The sequence below is a fragment of the Urocitellus parryii genome, chromosome 2, assembly GCF_045843805.1.
Source record: "Urocitellus parryii isolate mUroPar1 chromosome 2, mUroPar1.hap1, whole genome shotgun sequence".
Classification (NCBI taxonomy): Eukaryota; Metazoa; Chordata; class Mammalia; order Rodentia; family Sciuridae; genus Urocitellus; species Urocitellus parryii.
This window is the reverse complement of record NC_135532.1, coordinates 30,956,813-30,978,973: the sequence shown is the minus strand read 5'-3', so window position 1 is coordinate 30,978,973 and position 22,161 is coordinate 30,956,813. Positions and strand designations below refer to the sequence as shown.

Below are 22,161 nucleotides of genomic sequence, written 5' to 3'. Positions count from 1 at the left end.
AGATGGGAAATGTTTTAATTTTCATCTGACCAAATCCCTAGAACATCTGTAAAGCTAATGTTAGTACAGACCATATGGAAAATATTACTTTCACCTCAAAGAGCTATGAATATACTTTCTGAAACAAAGATTTAACCATATCTTCCTTGCCTGCTTTGCTTCTTATGGAAGGTTCAGTCACCAAAGAAACAATTCATGTGTTTAGTATGATTTCCTATATGTAGGAGTCAGCTCTGAGTTACAAAGAAATATCAGAGGTGATTAACTTACGAACACACAGTTCTGGTGGTTCCAGTACAAGATTGGGCAGTCCCGTTGCTTTGGACCTCAGATAAGGGCAGCACATCATAACAGGTGTACATGGTAGAGCCAACTGCTTATATCTCAAGCCAAGAAGCAGAGACAGAAGATAGCACCAGAATCCCACAATCCCTTTCAAGGGCATGTCCCTAGTGACCTAAAGACCTTCTTCCACCTTCTCCCAATAGTTCCATTCTGGGGACCAAATCTTTAATACATAGACCTTTGGAGGGTCACTCATTCACACCAGAGCCCTTTATGGTCAGTTTTCCATCCTTGAGTTTCGCCAATCAATCAAGGACCAGATTCAACCATCCATGTATCAAAACTAATTGGAAAAAAAATTTGCATCTACACTAAGCATAGAGACTTTTTTTCCCTCATATTTATTCCCTAAAAAAATGCAACATAACAACTATTTACATATCACAGTATCTTCAATATTATAAGTAAATCTAAAGATGATATGAAGCATATAGGAGAATGTGTATAGATTCTATGTAAATACTGTGCCCTTTCTTATAAGGGGCATGAGTATCCATGGATTTGGGTATCCATGGGGGGGTCCATGGAACCAAAAACCTGCGGATACTAAGAGTTGTACTTTGGGTAGGCTGAGATCTTTTGAAGTCCAGAAGCTTCCCACAAGCACCTTACTATGGTCTTTCAGTATTGTCTTTCTTAAGAAGTATCTGTGCTGTCCAGTATCTCCACAGCCAAAGAAAATGCAGCCCTCCAAGAGAATTAGTCAATAAAATTTAAGGGTGACAAAACTATCAGAATGAAGGGGTGATTGCCCCCAAAGGCAGACACCCACCCCTGTAAGAGAAGTACCACTTTCTTCCTTGCAGGAGGCAGTGAAAATATCCTTTGTGTGAACACAAAAGCTCTCTATTTACTGGCCATTTAGGTCATATTGTTTGCGGTGTCTCTAAATTGTGGTTTTCAGCTGGCAAAGATTTTGGCATTCTCTCCAAAGTAATTCAGCATTTGTTTTTCTTCTCTGCATTTTCATCATTTCAAAATATAATTCCCACTTAAATTAATTAAAATACTTAAAATCTAAACTGTAATTGAAAAGAAAGACAGTGGAGCTCTTTTTTCCCTTCTAATTTATGACTTGGTGCTGCAATATTTTTTTTAACTGGGTTCATGTTGACCCCAGGGTAGGGAAACAGTGGTTACTATAATTCTGTGTTGTTTCTGCTGCTGTTATTCATCCCAAGACTTTCAGAATTTTACTAATCCCTAATATGAATCATGAAGCCTCACTCTTACCCTGAAGGCAAGTGGTACAAGATTTGTAATATTTGTAATTATCTTTCAGACTCCATGATCCCCCAAGTGATTACTTCATTATAGCTCCACTTCTGGAGCTATAATGGTTCATGGTTCATGGTTTCTTTTTCTCTGATCCAATGCACATCCTGATAGAAAGTTTAGTTTCAGCATCTTTCATTTTTAATTGACTGTTGATATGAGAAATCGATGTTTGCCATCCTCGCCGTGGTCCACCACCACCCACTCATCGGCCTCTGACCATGGACACTGATAGAAATGTCTCAGACTTTATTCACGTGGAACGGCATGTTTAGGCCACATCCTCAGCTGTTGGGGTAAGGAGAAAGCCACCAGCTCATGGGACATAGATTCTGATGCAAGTCATTTAGCCTTTCTGAGACTCAGTTTCCTCATCATTAAAGTGAAAGATTGGATTCGTTCAGTGAATGCTCAAGAGTTCACCCATAGTAAGAGGGCCAATAGCAATTCAGACAACATTTACTGAGCAGCTGTCCCAAACTTGTCAATATTCCAGGCAGTAGTTGGTACCTTATGGACAGAGGGAGTGTAAGGCAGACTAATAAATGAGTAATGATGATCAATTAATAGTATGATGAGAACTAAGTTCAAAAGAAGCCATGGTTGTAATAGAGGCACAGCATGAGCCTCCAAGTCCTTTTCAATCCTTCAGAAATCTAATGAAATACCTACATTTGCTCTGCTAATGTAGCCTGAGCTTCCTGACTACAATTACTAGTATCCTTCTGGTAGTTAGAAAATACTAACTTAGTGTGGCAAGATTGGTTTTACTATGCTAATCTAGAGCCCTGGCTGTAACTAGCAATCTGGCACCTGTGACTATGAGATAAACCCCAAAATCAACTTCTTAACTCATGTTGCAGTCCAGAGATGACGTTATTAACAATGGGAGCCAACTGGTACCTTTCTGTTTTAACTACTCATTCCCACTAACCAGACACTGGTCTTTTTAAATTATTTATTTTAAATTTATGTGACCTCTAAATATCCATGACCTGAGACAAAATCTTCTGGTCATGTTGCCCTTGTTATTGTCTTCATTTTTATTTAATATGAGAAACTATATTGTTACTTAAGAACAATTCATTACACTAACCAACATTTTTCAAATGTTAGGTTTATGAAATTAAAATTAGCAAAAAAGAGGGATTGCTGGCACTCACACCCACCCAGAGAGACTCTGTGCACCACTACCAGGTGGTGTATGTTTCAGGTTCCAATTTTGAATTGTTCTGCATCTGCCTGCAGCTCTCAGTGCCTGGCACATGGTGGGCATTTGATGAAAATGTAACCAGCAGCATGCCCATGGATGGGCCCCATTATGGCCATTCAGTTTGGTTTTTAACATAATGCCAAAAGGCTGGTCAAATATCCAGAATGTCGCACAAACCCCAGGATGTGTTGTCAGGAAAGTGTCTTGAGGTAATTCAAGGTCACCTTCACATGTTCCAGAGCTCTGCTTTCTGAATTAAAATCTCATGGACACATCTGTAGGCATTATTGTTCCATGTGGATGGTCCTGGGGTTTCTGATCATACCTTCTGCATTATTAATTCTGTTCTTGGCTATTCATCTTTAAATTTCTGCCAATATGCCCCTGTATGTGACTTTTCTTCTCCTTTTTTTGCAGTATTATAGTTATATGTAGTCGTTTGGTTCATCTCAATAAATTTGAACATGCATGGAATTGGATTTTATTTCATGTCCCTCCACTTTTCCCTCCCCTTCTCCCTTCTCTCATTCTACTTCCTCTGCTCTACTGATCTTCTTTTCACTCATCTATTTATTTATTTTGATTGATTATTTCTAATTATATATGAAGGTTAAATTCCTTGTGGTATATTTATATATGCACATAACATGATATTTAAAAATTCATTTCTCATTTCCTCCCCTTTTCTAGCCCTCCGCTCTTGCTGAGTCTCAGTCTCCTTCTACTTTACTGATTTTTCTTAGATCTTTATGATATGACTTTCTATCCTTCTATCCTTTATTTTGTTCCAGTTACCACATGAGAGAAAACATTTGACCTTGATTTTCTGAGACTGGTTTATTTTACTTAGCATTATGTTCCCATTTCCATCCATTTACCGGTAAATGCCATAATTTCATTCTTCTTCGTGGCTAAGTTAAACTCTATTGATTTAGAATTCTTAATCCCTTCATCTGTTGGTGGGCATCTGAGTTGATTATAGTTTGGCTGTCCTGAATTGTGCTGCTATACACATTGAGATGGCTCTATCCCTATAGAATACTGAGTTTAGTTCTCTTGGATAACATTTCTCAAAAGAAGAAAAACAAATGGTCAGCAACTATATGATAAAATGTTCAACGTCTCTAGCAATTAGGGAAATCTAGCAAAACTCCACTAAGATTTTATCTAGCTCCAGTTAGAAGGGCAATTTTCAAGAACACAAACAGTAATAAATGCTGGTGAGGATGTGAGCAGAAAGGTGCACTCAAACATTGCTGGTGGGACTGCAGATTAACTAGTTACAACCACTCTGGAAAGCAGTATGGAGATTCCTCGAAAAACTAGAAATGGATCCACTATATGATCCTTCTTATTCTTTAAGAAATGAAATCTCCTGGCAAGGCTACCTGGGTGGGCCAAAATGGCCACAGTGGCCCAAATGACTGTTGGGGAAATCTGGGGAAGTGTGGTAATGCCCTAGTTTATTTTTCCCTGCTTTTGGCTATGAGGAAAAGCAGAGGAAACCATAAATACTAAAATCTAAAGGCAGAATTTCCCTTTTCCCTCTTTTTTTCCTCCACCTCCTTCATGAAATTCTTCCTCTTCTTTTTGCCCCAGTTCAATTCAATTCATGGGGCTTTTTTCTCTTTGTCCTATCTCCTATTCAAGTCTTCCATTCTTTTTTTACTAAACAGTATGAACTATTTTATTCAACAGCGTGAATAAGGAAAAGAAACATGTTTTGAACTTAGAAAATGAAAAATTGCATGGACTTCAAAGATGAAGTCGGACATCAGCAGTGGATTGGGAATTGAGAGTCCTTGGTTACTAAAACATAAAATGGTTAAAAATGCACAATGGAAAAGTTAATAAACTATAGTTTTAAATTGCTATACTTAAAAAGAATACCACATTCAAAAGGCTAGCGTGTTTCAACAACTACCTACAAAGATAAATATTTATAACATAATAGACTAAGGGATAAAATTTTAATGTAGAACACATTCTTATGAACCAATTAGAAAAAAGAACATCTCAACTGCAAATGCACAAAGAACATGAATAAGTAATTGCAAAAGGAGAAATACGAATGGCTAATATGCATGTGGGAAAAAATGCACAATATTACTGGCAATCAAACCAATTCAGATTTTAAGCAATGAAGGTTTATATTTGTTTAAAAATTCACACACACACACACACACACACACAAATTTTCTTTAGAAAGATAACACCTAACATCAGTGAGGAGTTAGGCAAGTGGTCATTCATGCTGTAGTGAAAGTATGATTTGGATCAAGTACTTTCTGGAGGATAATTTGTAAAGAGCTTTTAAAAAGTGCTTCTCTTTCAGCCCACCGAACCTATAGCATTCAGCAGATGTTTTTGAGTCCTTCGTTTCTAGTTTCAAGTATCAGGGAACCAAATCTATCCTAAGGAAATAATCAATTAACTGCCCATTCATGTATAAAGAGTGTTACTGAGTAATTATGATAGTAAATATTGTAAGAAGGTTAAATGTCCAATGGTAGCAATTTGGTTAATTATGGTACCCCAGGCAATGAAATGCTTGGCAGCCATTAAATGACAGAGTGACAATGTTCACAAGATATTGTAGTATGAAAAAGGGCTGGTGAGAAATGAATGTGTACAGATTAAATCCAATGTTGTTTAAATATACAAACGAGTAGGAAATTTTCTCAAGGTTTGTGTACTCTCTTCCTGCAAAAGAGTATTCTCCGTTGTGGAGTATTTGGGGTGTTTTCTAAAATATCCTTGGTATTTTTCTATCTATAGTGAACATCGATTATCATTATAAGCTAATAAATATTTTGTAATTATTAAGTGATTTCTTGAGAATAAGATGCCTGGATTTATACAGCAAAGTTTATCAGTGAATCGTACTAAGAGAGAAATACAAAGTTCTTTGCTATTCAGGATACTTAGCATTGAATTTGGTGAACACAAACACTGAGGATTGAAATCTAATGAAAGTAGTTGTTTCTTATCCTCAGTCCAAGATGATTTTATAGACATAAAGTGAGCTCTGCAGCAGCAGCGTCATGGGAAGACACATGATTCCTTTAGCAGAACAACAGCACCTGTTTTCCAGTGCTACCTCTATGAGCAACTGTGCTGTTACCCACATACGGTAAAGACCCACCATGATCCTATGAGAACCCCCCCCCCAGAACAGTAAACTTGAACCCATCATGTAGGGGAGAAGCTTCCATCACATTTCTTGGTTTATGAGATTTTGCTTTCTTCTAAAATTTTTCTTGGAAAAAAAGTAAATAATTTATCCTACAAATGATACACATACACAGACAGCTCAAAGGTGGGTGGAGAGAAACCCAATGAAAGCACCCTTTTATCAGCCTATTACTTCCAGTGAATCCATAATCTTGTTGTACAGAGGGTAAGCAAGAGGTTTGAAGTATTACCGACTTCCACGTCTAAGAAGTCCACCTTGTTCTTACTGGTTGTTTTCCTGGTTCCATTGGCATGGCCAAGCACTGGGCTGGCAGGAGGTATGACTGAGAGTGTATATTTCAACATCCAAGCTTATTGTATATTTCAAGATGGCATGTGTGTGGTGACCCAATCCTGATGTGCGGTTGTTGTTCTTTCCCCAGAATGTCGTGTGGTGAAGTCCACTTCTTACACCAAAATAGCTTCATCATCCCGCAGGAGCACCACCAAGAGCCCAGGACCTTCCCGGCGCAGCAAATCCCCTGCCTCCACCAGCTCAGGTAAAGTAGCAGAGGAGACTGCAAGCAATTGCCTTATTTCAGATGCATGAGGAGCAGAGGGTGTGTGAAGCCAGAGCGTGAGGTTTTTAAGACGGTGTGGATTCCGGTTTATAATTTTAGAACATGTTAGAGCGGCTGAACAGATTTACCAGAGTCTAGCATGTTGGCTGTAAGGAAAAAAAAAAATTGAGCTTGGAAAAATGTACTCAGTGAGACTCAGGAAACCCAGATTTACCCACAAATGAAAGTACACCATGGATTTTTATCATTTCAACCACAGAAGCTAATCTTTCAGGGTCTAGAAATTTCTGTTATGGCATTTATTCTGCTTGGAGGGCTGGCTTATGAAGGGTTTCCAATTTTTCTTTGCTGAACCTGTGTGTAACACACTTTTGACCGTGGTCTCAGTTTTCTTTCACAACTGTGGAGCTAAAAGCACCTAAAATGGGAGAGTGGAGCAGGGACCAACACTGTAGTGACCCTGGCTGGCGGTCTGGCTGTGGGCCAGGTGTGGTGTAAGAGTGGGCCTGTGCACAGGATGAGCATCTCAGGCCTGCCTTTACCTTCTTAGGTCTTAAAACTGACGTGAATCCATTAAAAGGCGTTGTGTTTTGGTCTCAAGTTTAAGGTCTGTTTCACTGTGGAAGGGCGTTATTTATTAAATGATTTGAATTGTTGAATGGGAATTATTAGATGATGCAGACCACAAAGTAGTTATTATCTGATTTCATGAGAGCTAGGAAAGCTCTTAAAATATCTCCAAAGATATTTAGGGCTTACGTGGAGTCCTTCCTTTATTCAACAGCATAGCCCAGGGAGAGAGTGTAAAAAGCTCTAGGCTGGGGCTGTATAGGAAGGAACTCCTAATAGACTGGACAGCTAGACCACCCACCCACCTTCCCCTTGGAACTTTTCCTATTCCTGCTGTTTTCTATCAGTTCTCCAAAGACCACTTTCTCCACTGACACTCCAAGGATAGCAATGATGGGTGACCACTGGCCCCTTCCCACAACATGGCCTACATTATAGCTAGTCAGGGAAGAAGTCTCAGAATGTGGCTGGCACTTGAGATGCATTGTGTTTGCCACTGAGTTTAGAGGTGAGCAGAGAACTTAATGACATAACTCATCTTGGTTGAATGGAACCCTAAAATAAGTCCCTACTAAGGGGAAAGGTAGTAAGACTCAAATTTTAGAGTTCATGAGAGTCACTTGGGAGCTGGGTAAAATTTGCCATCCTGACCCCCTGTTCCCTCATGAACATGTGCTTTAGCAAGTCTCAAGGTAATTCTGATGCATGGACCACATTTCAAGAAACAGTGGTTCTCAGTCTAGAAGCATCACTACCACCTAAACACGGGTCAGCCATGCCAGGCCTTGATCCCTTCAGCAGACCTGCTTGAATCAGAAACTCTGGAGCTGGCCATCAGGATGTTTGGGTTTCCAAAGTTCTCCAAGTTGATTCTGATGCTTGCCCAAATTTGAGAGCCACTAGATTATGAGTAACAGAAAGGAAATAAATACAGAAATTCATTTAATTCTGGATAACCCAGGGGAAAAGATATGGCATGTTCATCTTAACTCATTGGCCTTGCAGAAATGACTTACTTTCTATATTTCCACTTGTCTCTAAGTAGCCATGTCTATCTCTAGCCCCTGTCACTCAACAGCAGAGCTCTAGATACTCTGAAGAATAGATGAATAGAGCAATGAGCAGAGGAGAGCATCAAAGGTTGACTTCTTCCACCTCCTTACAATGGCCTGTGAATTAGACACCAATTAGAAGAAGGAAATCTGTCTGAAAACCATCCCTTCCCTGGCATTTTGGGAGAAGTCCCTCCTTTCAAGAGAGATACCCTAAACACACTCCACAAAATGACAATGTGCTTCTAGGATTGCTGTATGTTACTCCCCTGGAAGTCTTATCGGGTCCATGGACTGACTGACAAGTTTAAAGTGAGGCTTTCATCAAAGAAATTCTTTATTTCCTCTAACCAAACCTGGCTATGGGATGAATCTCATGGAGCAGTAAAGGAGAAAGAGATCCACAAGCCGAGACAGACTATTGCCACAAAAATTTTAGTTATTTAGTGCAATCATGAGCGAAGGTGAGGAAGAAAGAGCTCCCACACATACTGAAATGTCATCCATACTATTAAAAATGATCACCATTGGACTGGAGGGTAGCTCAGTGATGGAGTGCTTAGGCCCTGGGTTCAGTCCCCAACACTGCAAATTAAAAAAAAAAAATCAAAATTAAAAGACAAAATTAGTTCCCAATTCAAACTACCTTAGACTTTGACAGATTTTACTTAATCTTTCTACCCTCCTTCTTCACAGCATTAATCCTAATAACAAATTTCAGAAGGAGGGACATCTGATAATGAGAGCGATGAGCCTAATTCTTATGTCTTTACCTTATAGATATTTCAAGATAATCATTATGAACTATATCTCTTAATTATTGTTTTTGTTGCTAACAATTATAGGAATTTGATACTGCTGGGACATGTTTTTCCTTTTCCTTTTTTGTTTGTTTTGGTCTCCGTAAGTCCAAAAAAGGGATGGTGGGCAATGTTATGCACATGTTGAAGAACAAATTCACAAATCAAATCTTAAAAGATAATTATGAACATAGGCAATAATTTCAACTTAGAATTAACAGATAACATGGTTACCATTTGGCATCTCTAGATTTATATTCACTTACCAAAACTAATTGTGCAAACTCAAAAAACAGGTAGGCAAATATAATTAAATGTAATTTGTATCTGTTACTGCCAACATTTGTAATTATTTCTCTTGGAAGTATAAGGTAGGTAGACACATTACTTCAAAATCAGCAGGGTGCTCTGAACAAATATTTCTATTTTCTATTGTTTGCTTGAAGCCCTTTTCAACTCTAGTTAAAACCTAGTTGATTTAACCAGAGATTAATTTGGGATTTGTGATAGGTAAGCCAGGCCAGGTATTATTTCCATAAAGAAAATGAAATCCAAATCCATTTTTTTAAAATCAATATGTTCTTTAAAATTAGCTTTTAGTTAAAAATAAATTATATGGTACCAAAGGTGATTTGTTTAATGGGAGGGGGCCTTTTATGTGTATGAAATTTTCAATTTCCTGCATTTTGACTTAGAAGAGATGACACACAGCCATTTTCTGGTTACAATATGCAGTTATTTCCAGCTCTTAATAAGCAAAGATTATCACTTTATTCTGACTTGCAGTGATGATCCCTTTATTCTGACTTGCTTTCAAGTATTACCACCTTCCTCTGGCTGACTTTAATCTGCAGAGGGTTAACAGAGCAGCCAGTTTCCAGTCACTAATGTGTGAACTATGCCAATGACCTCATGACCACTCCATTTCTGAGGAAGCTGAGCCCAGAGTTTAGGAATTCTAGAGGTGCTGCCATTCTCATGGGGACAAGCAGAGCTGCAGTATATCAGGGAAGCCCTCCTTTGGGCTCCTGCACTGCTCTGGCCCAGGCCTCCCATTCCTCCTCACCTGTGTGACTTGAAACCAGGGGAAAGGGCACTAAATTATGTCTATATTAATTACATCAGTTTTCTTAAAATAACCAGTTTGGTGCTTTTCATAAATCATAGGGACTAGAATGTGAATGATTTTATTTTATTTTTAAATATTTATTTTTTAATTGTAGTTGGACACAATATATTTTATTTATTTATTTATTTTTGTGTGGAGCTGAGGATCGAACCCAGGGCCTCGTACATGCTTGGTGAGTGCTTTACCACTGAGCCACAACCACAGCCAGTGAATGATTTTATTTTAATATCTGAGAAATATTGATATTACCCCATACTCAGTTACCACTATGAATCTGGCTTTTGAACATTAAATGGTCTTTGTCATTTTTTTTTCTCCTTAAACATTCATCTAAACTTAGAAATAATTTCTACTTCAGTTTTTTAAATTTTAACTTCCAAGATGCATCTTCCTACATTATTTAGAAATTGGGGCAAATTAAAAAGTTAACATTTGGAGCTGGGGCTGTAGCTCAGTGGTAGAGTGCTTACCTTGCACATGTGAAGTACTGGGTTCAATCCTCAGCACCACATAAAAGTAAATTAATAAACAAAGATCTTGTGTCCATTTACAACTAAAAATATATATTTTTTAAAGTTAACATTTGCTTAATGTTAGGGTCATGCTCCTGTTAACAATCATAGAGTGTGTTAGCTATTAGATTTCTGTTACTATAACAAAATACCTGAGATAACCAACTGAAAGGGGGAAAGGTTTATTTTGGCTCACCATTTTTGAGATTTCAGTTCATGATTGGTTGACCTCATTTCTTCTGGACCTGTGGCAAGGCAGTATATCATGTTGGGACTGCATGCCAGAGGAAGCTGCTTATCTCATGGCAGCCAGGAAGCAAAGAAAGAGAGAGTGAGAGATCAATATCCTGCAATCCTCTTTGAGTATGCCTCCCATGACCTGACTTCCTCCCACTAGGCCCCTCTTAAAGGCTCTGTCACCTCCCAATAGCACCATAGGCTGGGGACCAAGCCTTCCTCATGTGGGCCTTCAAGGGACACTTGTCTGAACCATAGCATATGGTTAATTTAGATTTAAATGAAACAGCAGAGTGTACATAGGACTTTAATCCCTTTGATCTTTTGTGATCCTCCCAACCATCTCTCAACAAAGCTATTGTTATTTGTGTGTAGAAATTAGGAAGCAGAGGCAGGACTGAGTCCAGAGCTCTGGCCAGTCAGAGTTGAGCAACGGCGCAAGGCTGATACCTGGGGCTCATAGCCCTCTAGCTACAAGCTGGCAGTATTTGATACCTGCATCTTTGCTCCACTTATAGGAGTTTTAATTGCCAGGTTATAACTACTCGAGTATCTTATTTTGAATTGATAACATCATAATACCATACCACAAAAGCCTAAATATTAGTCTTCTAGTATTAGCTTCCCAGAAAGGTAAGTGATTTGCCCCAACTTTGTCAGTGGTGGACAGAAACTTGCCTTTGTAAGTCGGCGTTAGAACAAGAACAAGAATCCTCTATAAATCTTCCTTCTATCCTTACCCATTTCTCTTCTCAGGACTCAGAGAAGTTAAAAGTGATTTATGCATGTAAGGTGTTCATTTACACATTCATAAATATCAGTCGCAGGTTTGCTGGCATGGAGCATTTGCTAGGTGCTAATGATGCAGAGATGAAAGGAAGGAGCCCCTACTCTCAAGAAGCACAGAGGTCAAGGCCCCCAAAATAATTTATAGATAACATAACTCACATAGCTGTTGAATTATTATTAGTCTCTATTACAGAAGGGGCCCAAAGAATGAAAATGGAACTAGAAGAAAGAGAAACCAGAAACTTTAACATCACCCAAAAGAATATCAAACCCTCAGGACTTGGACTTTGAATACAGAATCACTGAGAAACTGGAAAAATGGTTTTTAGTTACTTCTTAAAGAAACAAGAATATATAAGAGCATCATAAAGCATGTTTAATATGGGTTAACTCTTTAAACATGTGTTTCCTTGAAACACAGACATCTTATAAAATATGTAATTTAAAAGTAAATTATTTAAAGCAAATCCCTTTACCTGTATAGAAAAGTTATAACAAAATATCTCCAAAAATAACAATTGAATATGCATTAATTTTATTTCAATAAAGACCAACAAAGTTTGAATTTTGTTTTACATTGTTTTCTTCATGTGAAAAGTATAAGAAAACCATGTGTCCCTGTCTTGAAGTTTTATTGCTTCAGTCCTCCTTAAAACTTACATATTTCAAAATTTTGACCTTTTCTTGGATCTTTTAGAACTTTGGGAATTTTGCTTTGTTTTGTTTTGGAGTTTTATTGTGTTTCGATACATTGCCAACTTCTCTTAGAATAATGTTTTAGTCAGCTTTTTTCATTGCTGTGACTAAAAGATCGGACAAGAATAATTATAGAAGTGGAAAACTTTATTTGGGGGCTCACGGTTTCAGAGGTCTCAATCCATAGACAATAGGCTCCATTCCTCGGGGCTTGAGGTGAGGCAGAACAACATGGTGGAAGAGTGTGATGGAGGGAAGCAGCTCACATGATGATCAGAAAACAAAGAGAGACTCTACTCACTAAATGCAAAATGTATTCCCCCAAAGCAGGCCCCTAATGACCCACCTCCTCCAGCCACACCCTACCTGCCTTTAGCTACCACTCAGTTAATCCCATCAGGTATCAGTTCACTGATTGGGTTAAGCCTGTCTTAACCCAATCATTCTCCTCTAAACCTTCTATTTTCTCACATGTGAGCTTTTGGGAGTCACCTCGAACTCAAACCATAACAAATGACATCCTCAATCTAGAATCTCAATCTATACAAGTAATAGCAAGCATAATTAAGTCCTCCATGCTGTCTTGCACCCATCGATTTGAGCATGAACGAATGCACTTTCTTTCCCTTCAAGAGCACATAGTCTAATGCACAGTTGCTTTCTGTACCTGCAGATTCTATATCTATTAACTCCACAACTTCATATGAATATCAAAGATATTCATGAAAAAATATTGTGTCAGTGCTGATCATGGAGAGACATTTTTTCCTGCCATGATTCCCTAAATAATACAGTATAACAACTCTATTCACATTATATTAGGTGTTATAAGTAGTCTAGAGATGATTGAAAGAATATCTAGGATGACAAAGTAGTCTTGAGAGATACTCATAGCAACAATCATTGATTTATTCACTACTCACTGAGAACCCGCCATGGATCATCAATGCTGGGGACTGGGAAATGCAAGAGTGAGCATATGTAAGAGAGAAAAACTGGATACCCTTAGTGAACTTCTACCATTGAAACCCCATTCCATACTCCCCAGGAAGCAACTTTTTGTATGTGACTCAGGAAATTCTTAAGTCTTTTTATTTATGCTATTCAAATTTTACTTTTTTATGGTTATATAAAATATTTTATGCAACATATGCAGATAAGACAAGAATCAAAGCTGGGGAAGTGAAGAGAATTTTAATCAGCTCACTAGTCCAATTTGTCAAATTCTTTTGATTTCTATCAAATGCCTTCAAAGGCAGATTGCTAGTTATTAATCTTTAGTTCAGTCTTTTCCTTTAGTGCAGATATTTCAGGTTTATTTGTTCCATGGAGGATCTCTTCTGCTTTGAGGCTCCAAAGGAATTGTTGAAAACAATATACACCAAGAAAAATCAAGAGGCTGGTGATTCATCTCTTGAATTTGGGGAATTTCTTGCTGCATATAGAACCATCCCTTTGTCCATTTTCTGTCTTTTCACCCATCAGCTCCCCCTAGTACTGACCCCAGAAAGATGCTCAAACATACTCTTCAAAGCTTTGAACCATTATCTTGACTTACTGTTTACTTGGGAACAGCAGCCTACATCAGCCTCTTTTATAACTCCCTACTGTTGATGCCCCAGGTTAATTAGACATTTCCTGAGTGTCTGCCTGTTTCAGGCCTGTATTAGGCCCCAAGGATACAGAGATAATTAAACCACAGTCCTTGCCTTTAAAGTTGCTTGTATTCTAATTGGGAGACAAACATATACAGCACTTTCTGTAATTGTGTGGTAAATGACATGAAAGCCCAGAGGAAGAAAGGGTTCAATCTCACTAATAGGGTAAAAAAAAAAAAAAAAAACAACTTTTAAGAGACAAGGACTTATACATTGGTACTAGAAGAATTCTGCCAGAATAAGAAGGGCTAGGAGAACATTCCCTTTTTGAGATAAGGCACAAACCCATGAAAATATATGATGTATTAGGGAACAGTTATTAATCCAATAAAATAAGTAATAGAATTCTAGGAAAGGGCTGAAGAACATGGTGATAGTCCATTTGCTTGTCCGAGTGCACAGGGCTGTGAAGGCATATTAGGAGGTGAAAGGGGATTTTTATCAAGAGCTTGATAAATCACAGTTGAGTTTTAGGAACAATGGCACCATATTAGAAAGGATGGTTCCATATGAGGGGCCAGGATAACCCTAGGAGGCCCCAGCAGTCATCCTGGAAAGAAGTTATCAGGACAGAATTGAAACAGCCCCCATTAGGAATGGGGGAGACTTCAAAAGGGAGATGAAACCAGAAATTTAACTGGTTGTGAGGCCAGAGGAAGAGAGGAATCAGGAATGAGGAGCAGGTTTAGGTTTGTCCAGTGAGGAAGGGAGGTAGGGAATGAACCCCATTTTAGACATGGGGAGTTTGAGATGCTTTGGAAAGGTCAGTAGGCAACTAGCAATAAGGAACTGCGTTGAAGCTGACAAGGTCTATCTGGGAGATGCTGGCAGATAGGAGTGATTTCAATAACAGAAATGTTAGATTCCTCCCTTTCCCCCACTGAGAGATTTGTGAAGATGAAAATGGAACCTTGAGGAACATGTGCACTTCTCAGAGCAGATCAGGGGAGACCAGAGGACATGGAGTAGAGTATCAGAGTCAAAGAGGCAAAGTCAAGATGGAGGTGGATGGAGGTGGTGGATGCTGAGAAGTAAAGTAGCATCTGAAAGAAGGTCATAGGATTTGGCTGGAGCCCACTGGATGCCTGGGAAGGAGCTATTTCAGTGGTCATGGGGCCTTGTCTGCGAATGCTCTCCATGGGGCCATTACAGGGCTGGCCCAAGGCTGACTTCCAGCTTCACTGGAATAGGCTCTGTCCCGCAGCTACTGGTGGGTAGAGCATCAGAGAGGCTTCCCACTCAGTCCTGAGTCTCATCACCCCAGCCACTGATGCCCATGGCTGCCCAATTCCCTTGGGATAACTACAGCTTGTCCTTGGATCCCCTCTGATAGGGGTTCAAACATTCCTTCATTTTATACCTAACAACTCTAGATGATCCTATTTAATTGAGTTAAACTTTTTTTTCCCTTTTACTATGAAAAAATCTTTGATTCCCTCTCCCCTCCTTTCCACATTCAGTTCCTCTGTGGCCCTTTGCAACGCTCTCTGACTCCCTTTCCACCTGGGCGGCCTCCCTATTGTTCTAGGACTCCTCTGCTTCTCACAGGCTACAGACACTATCTACCCGCTGACCTCCTTGCCTTCGTCCTTTGCTTCTTACATCTGCTTGGCATACCAGTGTCCCACTTCCTGCCTTTACTCATTGTCAGACAGTCCAAATTCCTGTCTCAGGTGAAGGACCATCTTTGATTTGAACAAGGTCTTCCTTTCCAGCCACATCTGTTTCTTCTCCATCCTAAAAACTAATGTGTTTTCCCCAGATAACTCTTGGACTTTTCCACATTTTTATTCCTGACATGCAGTGTCTTCCTCTGTCACTTCTGATGTCAAAAACCAATGCATCACCAGGTACAGTGGGGCACACCTGTAATCCCAGCGGCTCAGGAGGCTGAGACAGGAGGATCATGGGTTCAAAGCCAGCCTCAGCAAAAGCAAGACTCTAAGCAATTCAGTGAGACCCTGTCTCTAAATAAAAATACATAATAAGGCTGGGGATATGGCTCAGTGGTCAAGTGCTCCTAAATTCAATCCCTTGTACCCCACCCACCCACCAAAAAAAAAAAAAAACAACAATGTACCTGTTGTGGTTTGAATATAAAGTGTCCTTCAAAATCTCCTGTGTTAACACAGGAATGTTCAGAAGTGGAATGATTAGATCATACTGGGTAGTAACTTTTGGCAAGTGGTCAGGGGGCTGGAGGAAGTCAGCCACTCGGGGGGGGGGTGCCTTTGGAGTTTATATCTTGGCCCTTGTGTCTAGCTTTCTCTCTGTTTCCTGGCTGTCATGAACCAAGCTGGTTTTCTCTGTTACGCACTTCTGCTGTGCTGTTCTGCCTCACCTCTTGCCCAGAGGGGTAAACTGGCTAACTAGACTGAACCTCAGAAACTGTGAGCCCCAAATACACTTTTCCTCCTGTAAGTTGTTCTGGTCATGTATTTTGATCACAATTATGAAAATCTGACTCACACAATACCCAACTCTGCCCAACTGATCTCAGCAAAATGTCCCCTGGTCATCTTATCTCACCGTTGAGAGTCTTCTCTAGCTCTGCAGTCCTGTGGCAGTTGGTTGGGCTCCCAGTCTGCAGGTGACATGTTGCACCACCCTACCAGATAGTAAGGTCTCAGAGCAGGAGTTCTTTGTATGTTCTATGACACCTGTGAGTTCCAACTGGTAAATGTTGACTGTGTGAATGAACTAAGAAATACTAGAAGGAGATGAGCTTGCCTAGATTTTCTGAGGTTTAGGGAACTTTCTCTAAGTATTTGTTCAAAAAATTCACAGAGTCATGTCCCTTTCTTCCTCGCCTCTGTTTCTTCCTCTCCCTTTTCCCCATTATTCTCAGCAGATGGTCCCTTTGGAAAAAAATCAAAGCTCTACACACCTGCACGAGGTGAGCTAGAATTAGGAAAGAACACCTTTTTTCTTACTCTATTAAATGGTCATCTCTTATCTCTTTGTATGTGTGTCCACATGTCTTTCCTTTCTTCTTTCTTTCATTTTTTTTTTCTTAATAATGTGAGAAGCACTGGACAAGGGTTGAGAAAAGAGAATCTACAGCATTGATAGGATTAGGAAGTGAGGGCCAGTCTCAGGCTGGAAGCCAGAACTCCCTAGCAATCTTCCTCAGTTGCCAACTTCCCAAACCACAGACATACACATATATATGAACACATTCCCTCCCTTCAACCCAACAAGTGCAGGACAGAAATAAATGAGCCTCTCTGTGTGCTAAAAGAAGACAGGGAAATGGCAAGGTAGATTTCATGTCCAAAAAGTTACTCACTGTTGCAATAAAAAAAAAAAAAAGAAGAAGAAGAGGAGGAGGAAAAGAAATGCCAGAATTTTGTGGTATAGCAAAAATGTTGAAGTTTATATATGCTTGAAAGAATATAAAATGATCTGGCCTGAAGAGTAAAAGACATTATAGAGAAGAAAAAGAAAACAAGACAAAAAAAAATACCCAATAACCATTGAAGATTGTCACTCTGAAGCTTATTTTGACTTCAAAACCACTATTTTGTCATAAAATAAAACTCCCTATTAAGAAATTAATTTTAAATATCTTCTTCATAAAGAAACACATTATCATCATTAAACATCCCAGAAATGTAGGAATATCAACTATACATAGTTCTACCATTTAATATATATTTTCTAGGTTTTTCAATGTGTGCTTTTTGCTTTCTTTTGACTTTGCTAAGAAATTGATAAAATCATCAGATTAGGTTTTGTTTGATAACAGGACAAAATTATAAATATAAATACTTGTTAAATCTTTTTATAAAGAAAAGTAGTAAGGATCAAATGGAGTTATATAGACATTGTTTCTTATAACCACAACCATATTTAAATGCAGGAAAATCCGTGCAGAAAACATTTCAGGTGTTCAGTCCTAGCAGTCTTCCTTCTTCTAGAGAGCAAGGAGGAGCCTTGTAGCAGGTGGTAGCAGTGTGTGTAAGTTGGTTTCCTGTCAGGAGTTTCTCCCAGCAGAGTTCATTACTACTTTATAGAAAGTAATGATGTATAAATTATCCTTTTGTCCTCTCTTCATGTCCATATTTGATAACAGCTTTGAGATCTGTGCATCTAAAGAAAGAAAGGACAGATCAAAAGTTCATCAACTCTCTGATTTGGGTACAAAGAACCAACTCTGGTTCTTTAAGCTCTGATCTTTTATTTCAATAGATTTTGTATTTTAAAATAGTCACATGTGTGTCTATTCCTTCTCCCCTTTTCTCCCCAGAGAGAACTAGATGTCCTTACTTACTTCCTATAGACACTTGGTGTTTTAGGAAAGTCCCATTTCAGCAGAAGTTTGATTTTTCCCATGAAGTCTCATTTTATTCCTGGTGATATACATACTCTAATGTTTGGTGACTCTAGACCAATCCATACAGTTTCTGTATGTTTTATTTTTCAATCCACTCTATTTATCACAGTGTCTGGATATGGTAAGAACACAATTAAAAAGTGCTCACCTTTTAATTAAATTGTCTTGCTTAGAAATTTCTCTAATTTCAGGACCAGTCTGAGACCTTGCAGTTGGTGTCTGAGTCTTAAGAGTATAACTATAAAGAAAATTAAACCCTTTAAGTTCAAAGAGGGGTTTGCTCAATATAACAGACACATATGTCTAAAGTCATCTCAAAGGAGTCATGAATTAGTCAAGGATCAGCCAAGTGTTTTCAAATTCTATAATGTTTCGGTAACTTTCATATTCAATTGTGAGCTTCCTGGAGAACAGGACCAATGAGAGTCTAGCGTGTACTTAGTATACACTCTGTGTACTAATGGGTTGATATAGAACCCTGACTTTGTAGGTTCAATTAGTAAAAAAAAAAAAAGAGTAGGATCAGCTGTCTGAAATTATGGAGAAAGAAGTGAATCCAGACACTTCATGAATGGTATTATTTAACAATGTGCTATCACCAGTTCACAGTCATCCCTCCTCATCAACCGGGATACATTCCAAGATATTCCATGGATTCCTGACACCTAAGAGAATACCAAACCCTATATATACTACATTTTTCCTATACATACCTACCTTTGATAGAGTTTAGTTTATGAGTTAGTAAGAGATGTAACAACAGTAACTAATGATAAATTCAACAGTTATAACAATGCACTGTAATGAGAGAGATTTAAAACTATGACTGGTTTATTTCTGGAGTTTTCTACTTACTAATATTTTCAGATATCAGTTAACCTCAGGTTATTGAAACTGTGGACAGTAAAAACACAGACAAGGAGAGACTACTGTGTACTGTTGGCTCCCTGATAGGCAGAGGTGACAGCTGAGTTGAAAGAAAGTGTCATGGATGAGGGCTGGTAAGAGTCCTGTGCTCAGATTTCTTCCACAGCCCTTTGGGGCCCAGTTATGTAAGTGACCATCATGGTATCTGCTAATAATCCATCCTAAAGTTTAGCACTTTTCATTCAAGAGGTAACAAGCAAAGCAAGGGAATTCAGGATTGAAGGAAAATGTACCCAGACCGATCTGAATGAAGGAAACCATAACTGGGCATAAGGCAGTGGTGAATTCTTTATTAATTCCAAATTCAGTGAATTCAGATTGAAATAATTCATTCTTAGACTTGGCTATTTAAGAACAACCACATGAAGCTGAAAATTTTCCCCATTCAAGGTAAAGAATTTTTTAATAAGGGCCTCTGGAAAATAATGCCAGTTGAATTTTAATAAGTACAAACAAATAAGTAACAAAGCCCTTCTCACTGGCACACAGGGACTTGTGGTGTCACAGAATAAAAAGCAAGTAAACTCAATACAGGCGTCGAAATTACTTATAAAAGTATTCTAGCAAAGATTCAACAAGAAGGAGTGTAATACCTTCTGGGTGTCAAGAGCCATTTTAAGAGGTGGCTAATGCTTTTGGGCTTAGAAAGAGTCTGAAAAGACCTCCGGCATTAAGAGCACAGACCGTCCCCAACTTTCAGGCAGATCATGTTGTAAAACGTAAATGATGTGTTTGGCATTTGGGTTTCATTTTTCCAGACTGATGGTAATAGAAGAGAAAGCACTGGACCCAGTGTCTTTAAAGCAAGGAGGTGGGTCCAAGGGCCCCAGTGAGGGAGAGGGCTTGAGGTGCCCACTCTGCAGGTGGGGTAGAAGTTCTGTATGCCTGAGGTGCCAGGACCAGACCTGTTGCTCCTGGGACAAGTGCTAAGTCTTTTGATTGAGACGTAAGTAAGGCTCAGCTCTAGCTCTGCTGCCTTTCAGTGGCTTGTCTTTGAGCAAGTTACTTCTTTGAAAGTCAGTTTCTTCCTCTAAAACAGGAAAAGCAACACAGACCAGTGTGGCAGACTTGAGATCACATGAGGACCTTCAGTTCAGTGTGTCCCAACTCTCTCTTATCCTTTGGAACTTGTTCCCTTTAATCTTCAACCAATCCATTAGCAAATACTGTAGTTCTGTAGTTTTTAACCTCTTAAATATCTCTGCAACATTTCCATTTACTTCCACCCCCATTGCCTACCCTGAGTCAAATCTCACCACCATCTCTGGCCACAGAACCTTAATGTGTCCTACTTTCTCCCACCTTGACATTCTCATAAGGACTAGCCTGTGCCCAGTATTGTTCCCCGCTATGCCATTCTTGGCAGGCCAAGAGCTCCTGAGAGCTCTTTAAAATGCAAACCTGATCCCTCTGCTCCTACTTAAAATCATTCAATAACTTCTCTTTGCCCTTTGGATAAAAACCAAACTCCTTCACCTGAATTTTAATGCTTTGCACTTCCTGCAGCCCCTGTCTCTTCCTCCGTCCTCATTCATAACACTTTTCTCTGTCCAACTTCACCTACCTGTTGTGGCTAATTTATTCAGGTCACTTCCACGAATAACACTTGTCTGCCGGGCTTGAGATGCATTTCCCTCATTGTGCCCTCTGCAAAATCACCTGGCTAACTCCCTTACCCACTGCCCTCTCCAAGGTCAACCTTGACTCCCTTGGTTGTAGACCTTCCAGATTTGAACCTGTTAGAATTCCAATAGCAACACCCAGGACTTCCCCACTTCAAAATGCTGCATTGTAATGAATAGTTTAGTTCTCTGATTTTCCCCTGGGGTAGAAGGCTGGTGCAGCTAGTGAAGGTGTAGTTTTGGATTACCTAGGTCAGATTTTGGCCTCTATCCCCCATTTGTTTGTCAAATTGCTCATCATTTTTATGACTCAATTTTCTCATCAGTGAAATGGAGAGAAATAATTATGTCAACCTCAGAGTCTGTGAACTTTAATTGAGATAGTATGTATACCCTTAAATGCAAAAATGTGTGTGCATTTATAAAGAGATTTAAGTGCTGAGGCTGGCTTTGAATTTGGAATTCTCCTGTCTCAGCCTCTCAAGACGCTTTGATTAAGCGCCTGGACCATCACCTTCAGCTTGCTTTGCATTCTTAAAGTGAGAAGTTTATGCCTAGGACTGTTTTCCTCTTTTTCTTCATTTCCCATCAACTTGGTGAGATTAGAGACCCCAGAGTGAAAAGTGTTAATACAGGGTTCACTTCCTATTTGTTCATTTTCCAGTCCAGTCTGAGTATTCTTTAGGTATTGCATAAAGATATAAAGTGGTCGAGAAGTGGGCATAGAATATATTACATGTATACAGCACATTCCTGGCCAATCAGCAGTGTATCTCTTCCCATGCTGGTAGTAGATTTTTGCCTCTGGACCATTCTGTTGTCCTTGTCCTCCTTACTGAGCCCACTGGCTGGGAAGTCCAATGTGTTGAGTCTCAAGCATGAAGTTCATTCAGCAAAGAAAATTCTGTAGTATACAAGTAAATTAAAGCATTCTCAGTTTCCCATTTCACTCTGAAAAAAAAAAAAAGAAAAAAAAAACTACAGGTTTTGTTTTTTAAGAAGGAGTCACCAAATGCATTTCAAAGACAAAACTGCAAATTAGTGCTGCATGAGGTTCTTGACATTCTTTTTATTGGTGCAGAATAATTAGACATGCACAGAACATACCTTGTGTGACTTTTTTTAAGGTCTTGGGAGGAGATGAAAACAAGGAGCTTCCCACTTTCATGGGCCGTTAAGTTTTTGTGAAAACATGGTTTAGGAAAAATCAATAAACACCGTACCTTGCCAGTGAATTTTGTGAGG

General features: G+C 39.1%; 1 protein-coding gene across 1 annotated transcript in view; it reads left to right on the top strand.

Moving 5' to 3' along the window:
- The window catches only part of Dclk1 (doublecortin like kinase 1), a 323,537-nt gene that overhangs the window by 225,245 nt on the left and 76,131 nt on the right, over positions 1-22,161 (top strand). The window contains exon 5 of the mRNA XM_026395114.2: positions 6,451-6,567. Coding sequence (XP_026250899.1) covers positions 6,451-6,567 — 117 coding nt within the window. The remainder of the gene's footprint in view (positions 1-6,450; positions 6,568-22,161) is intronic.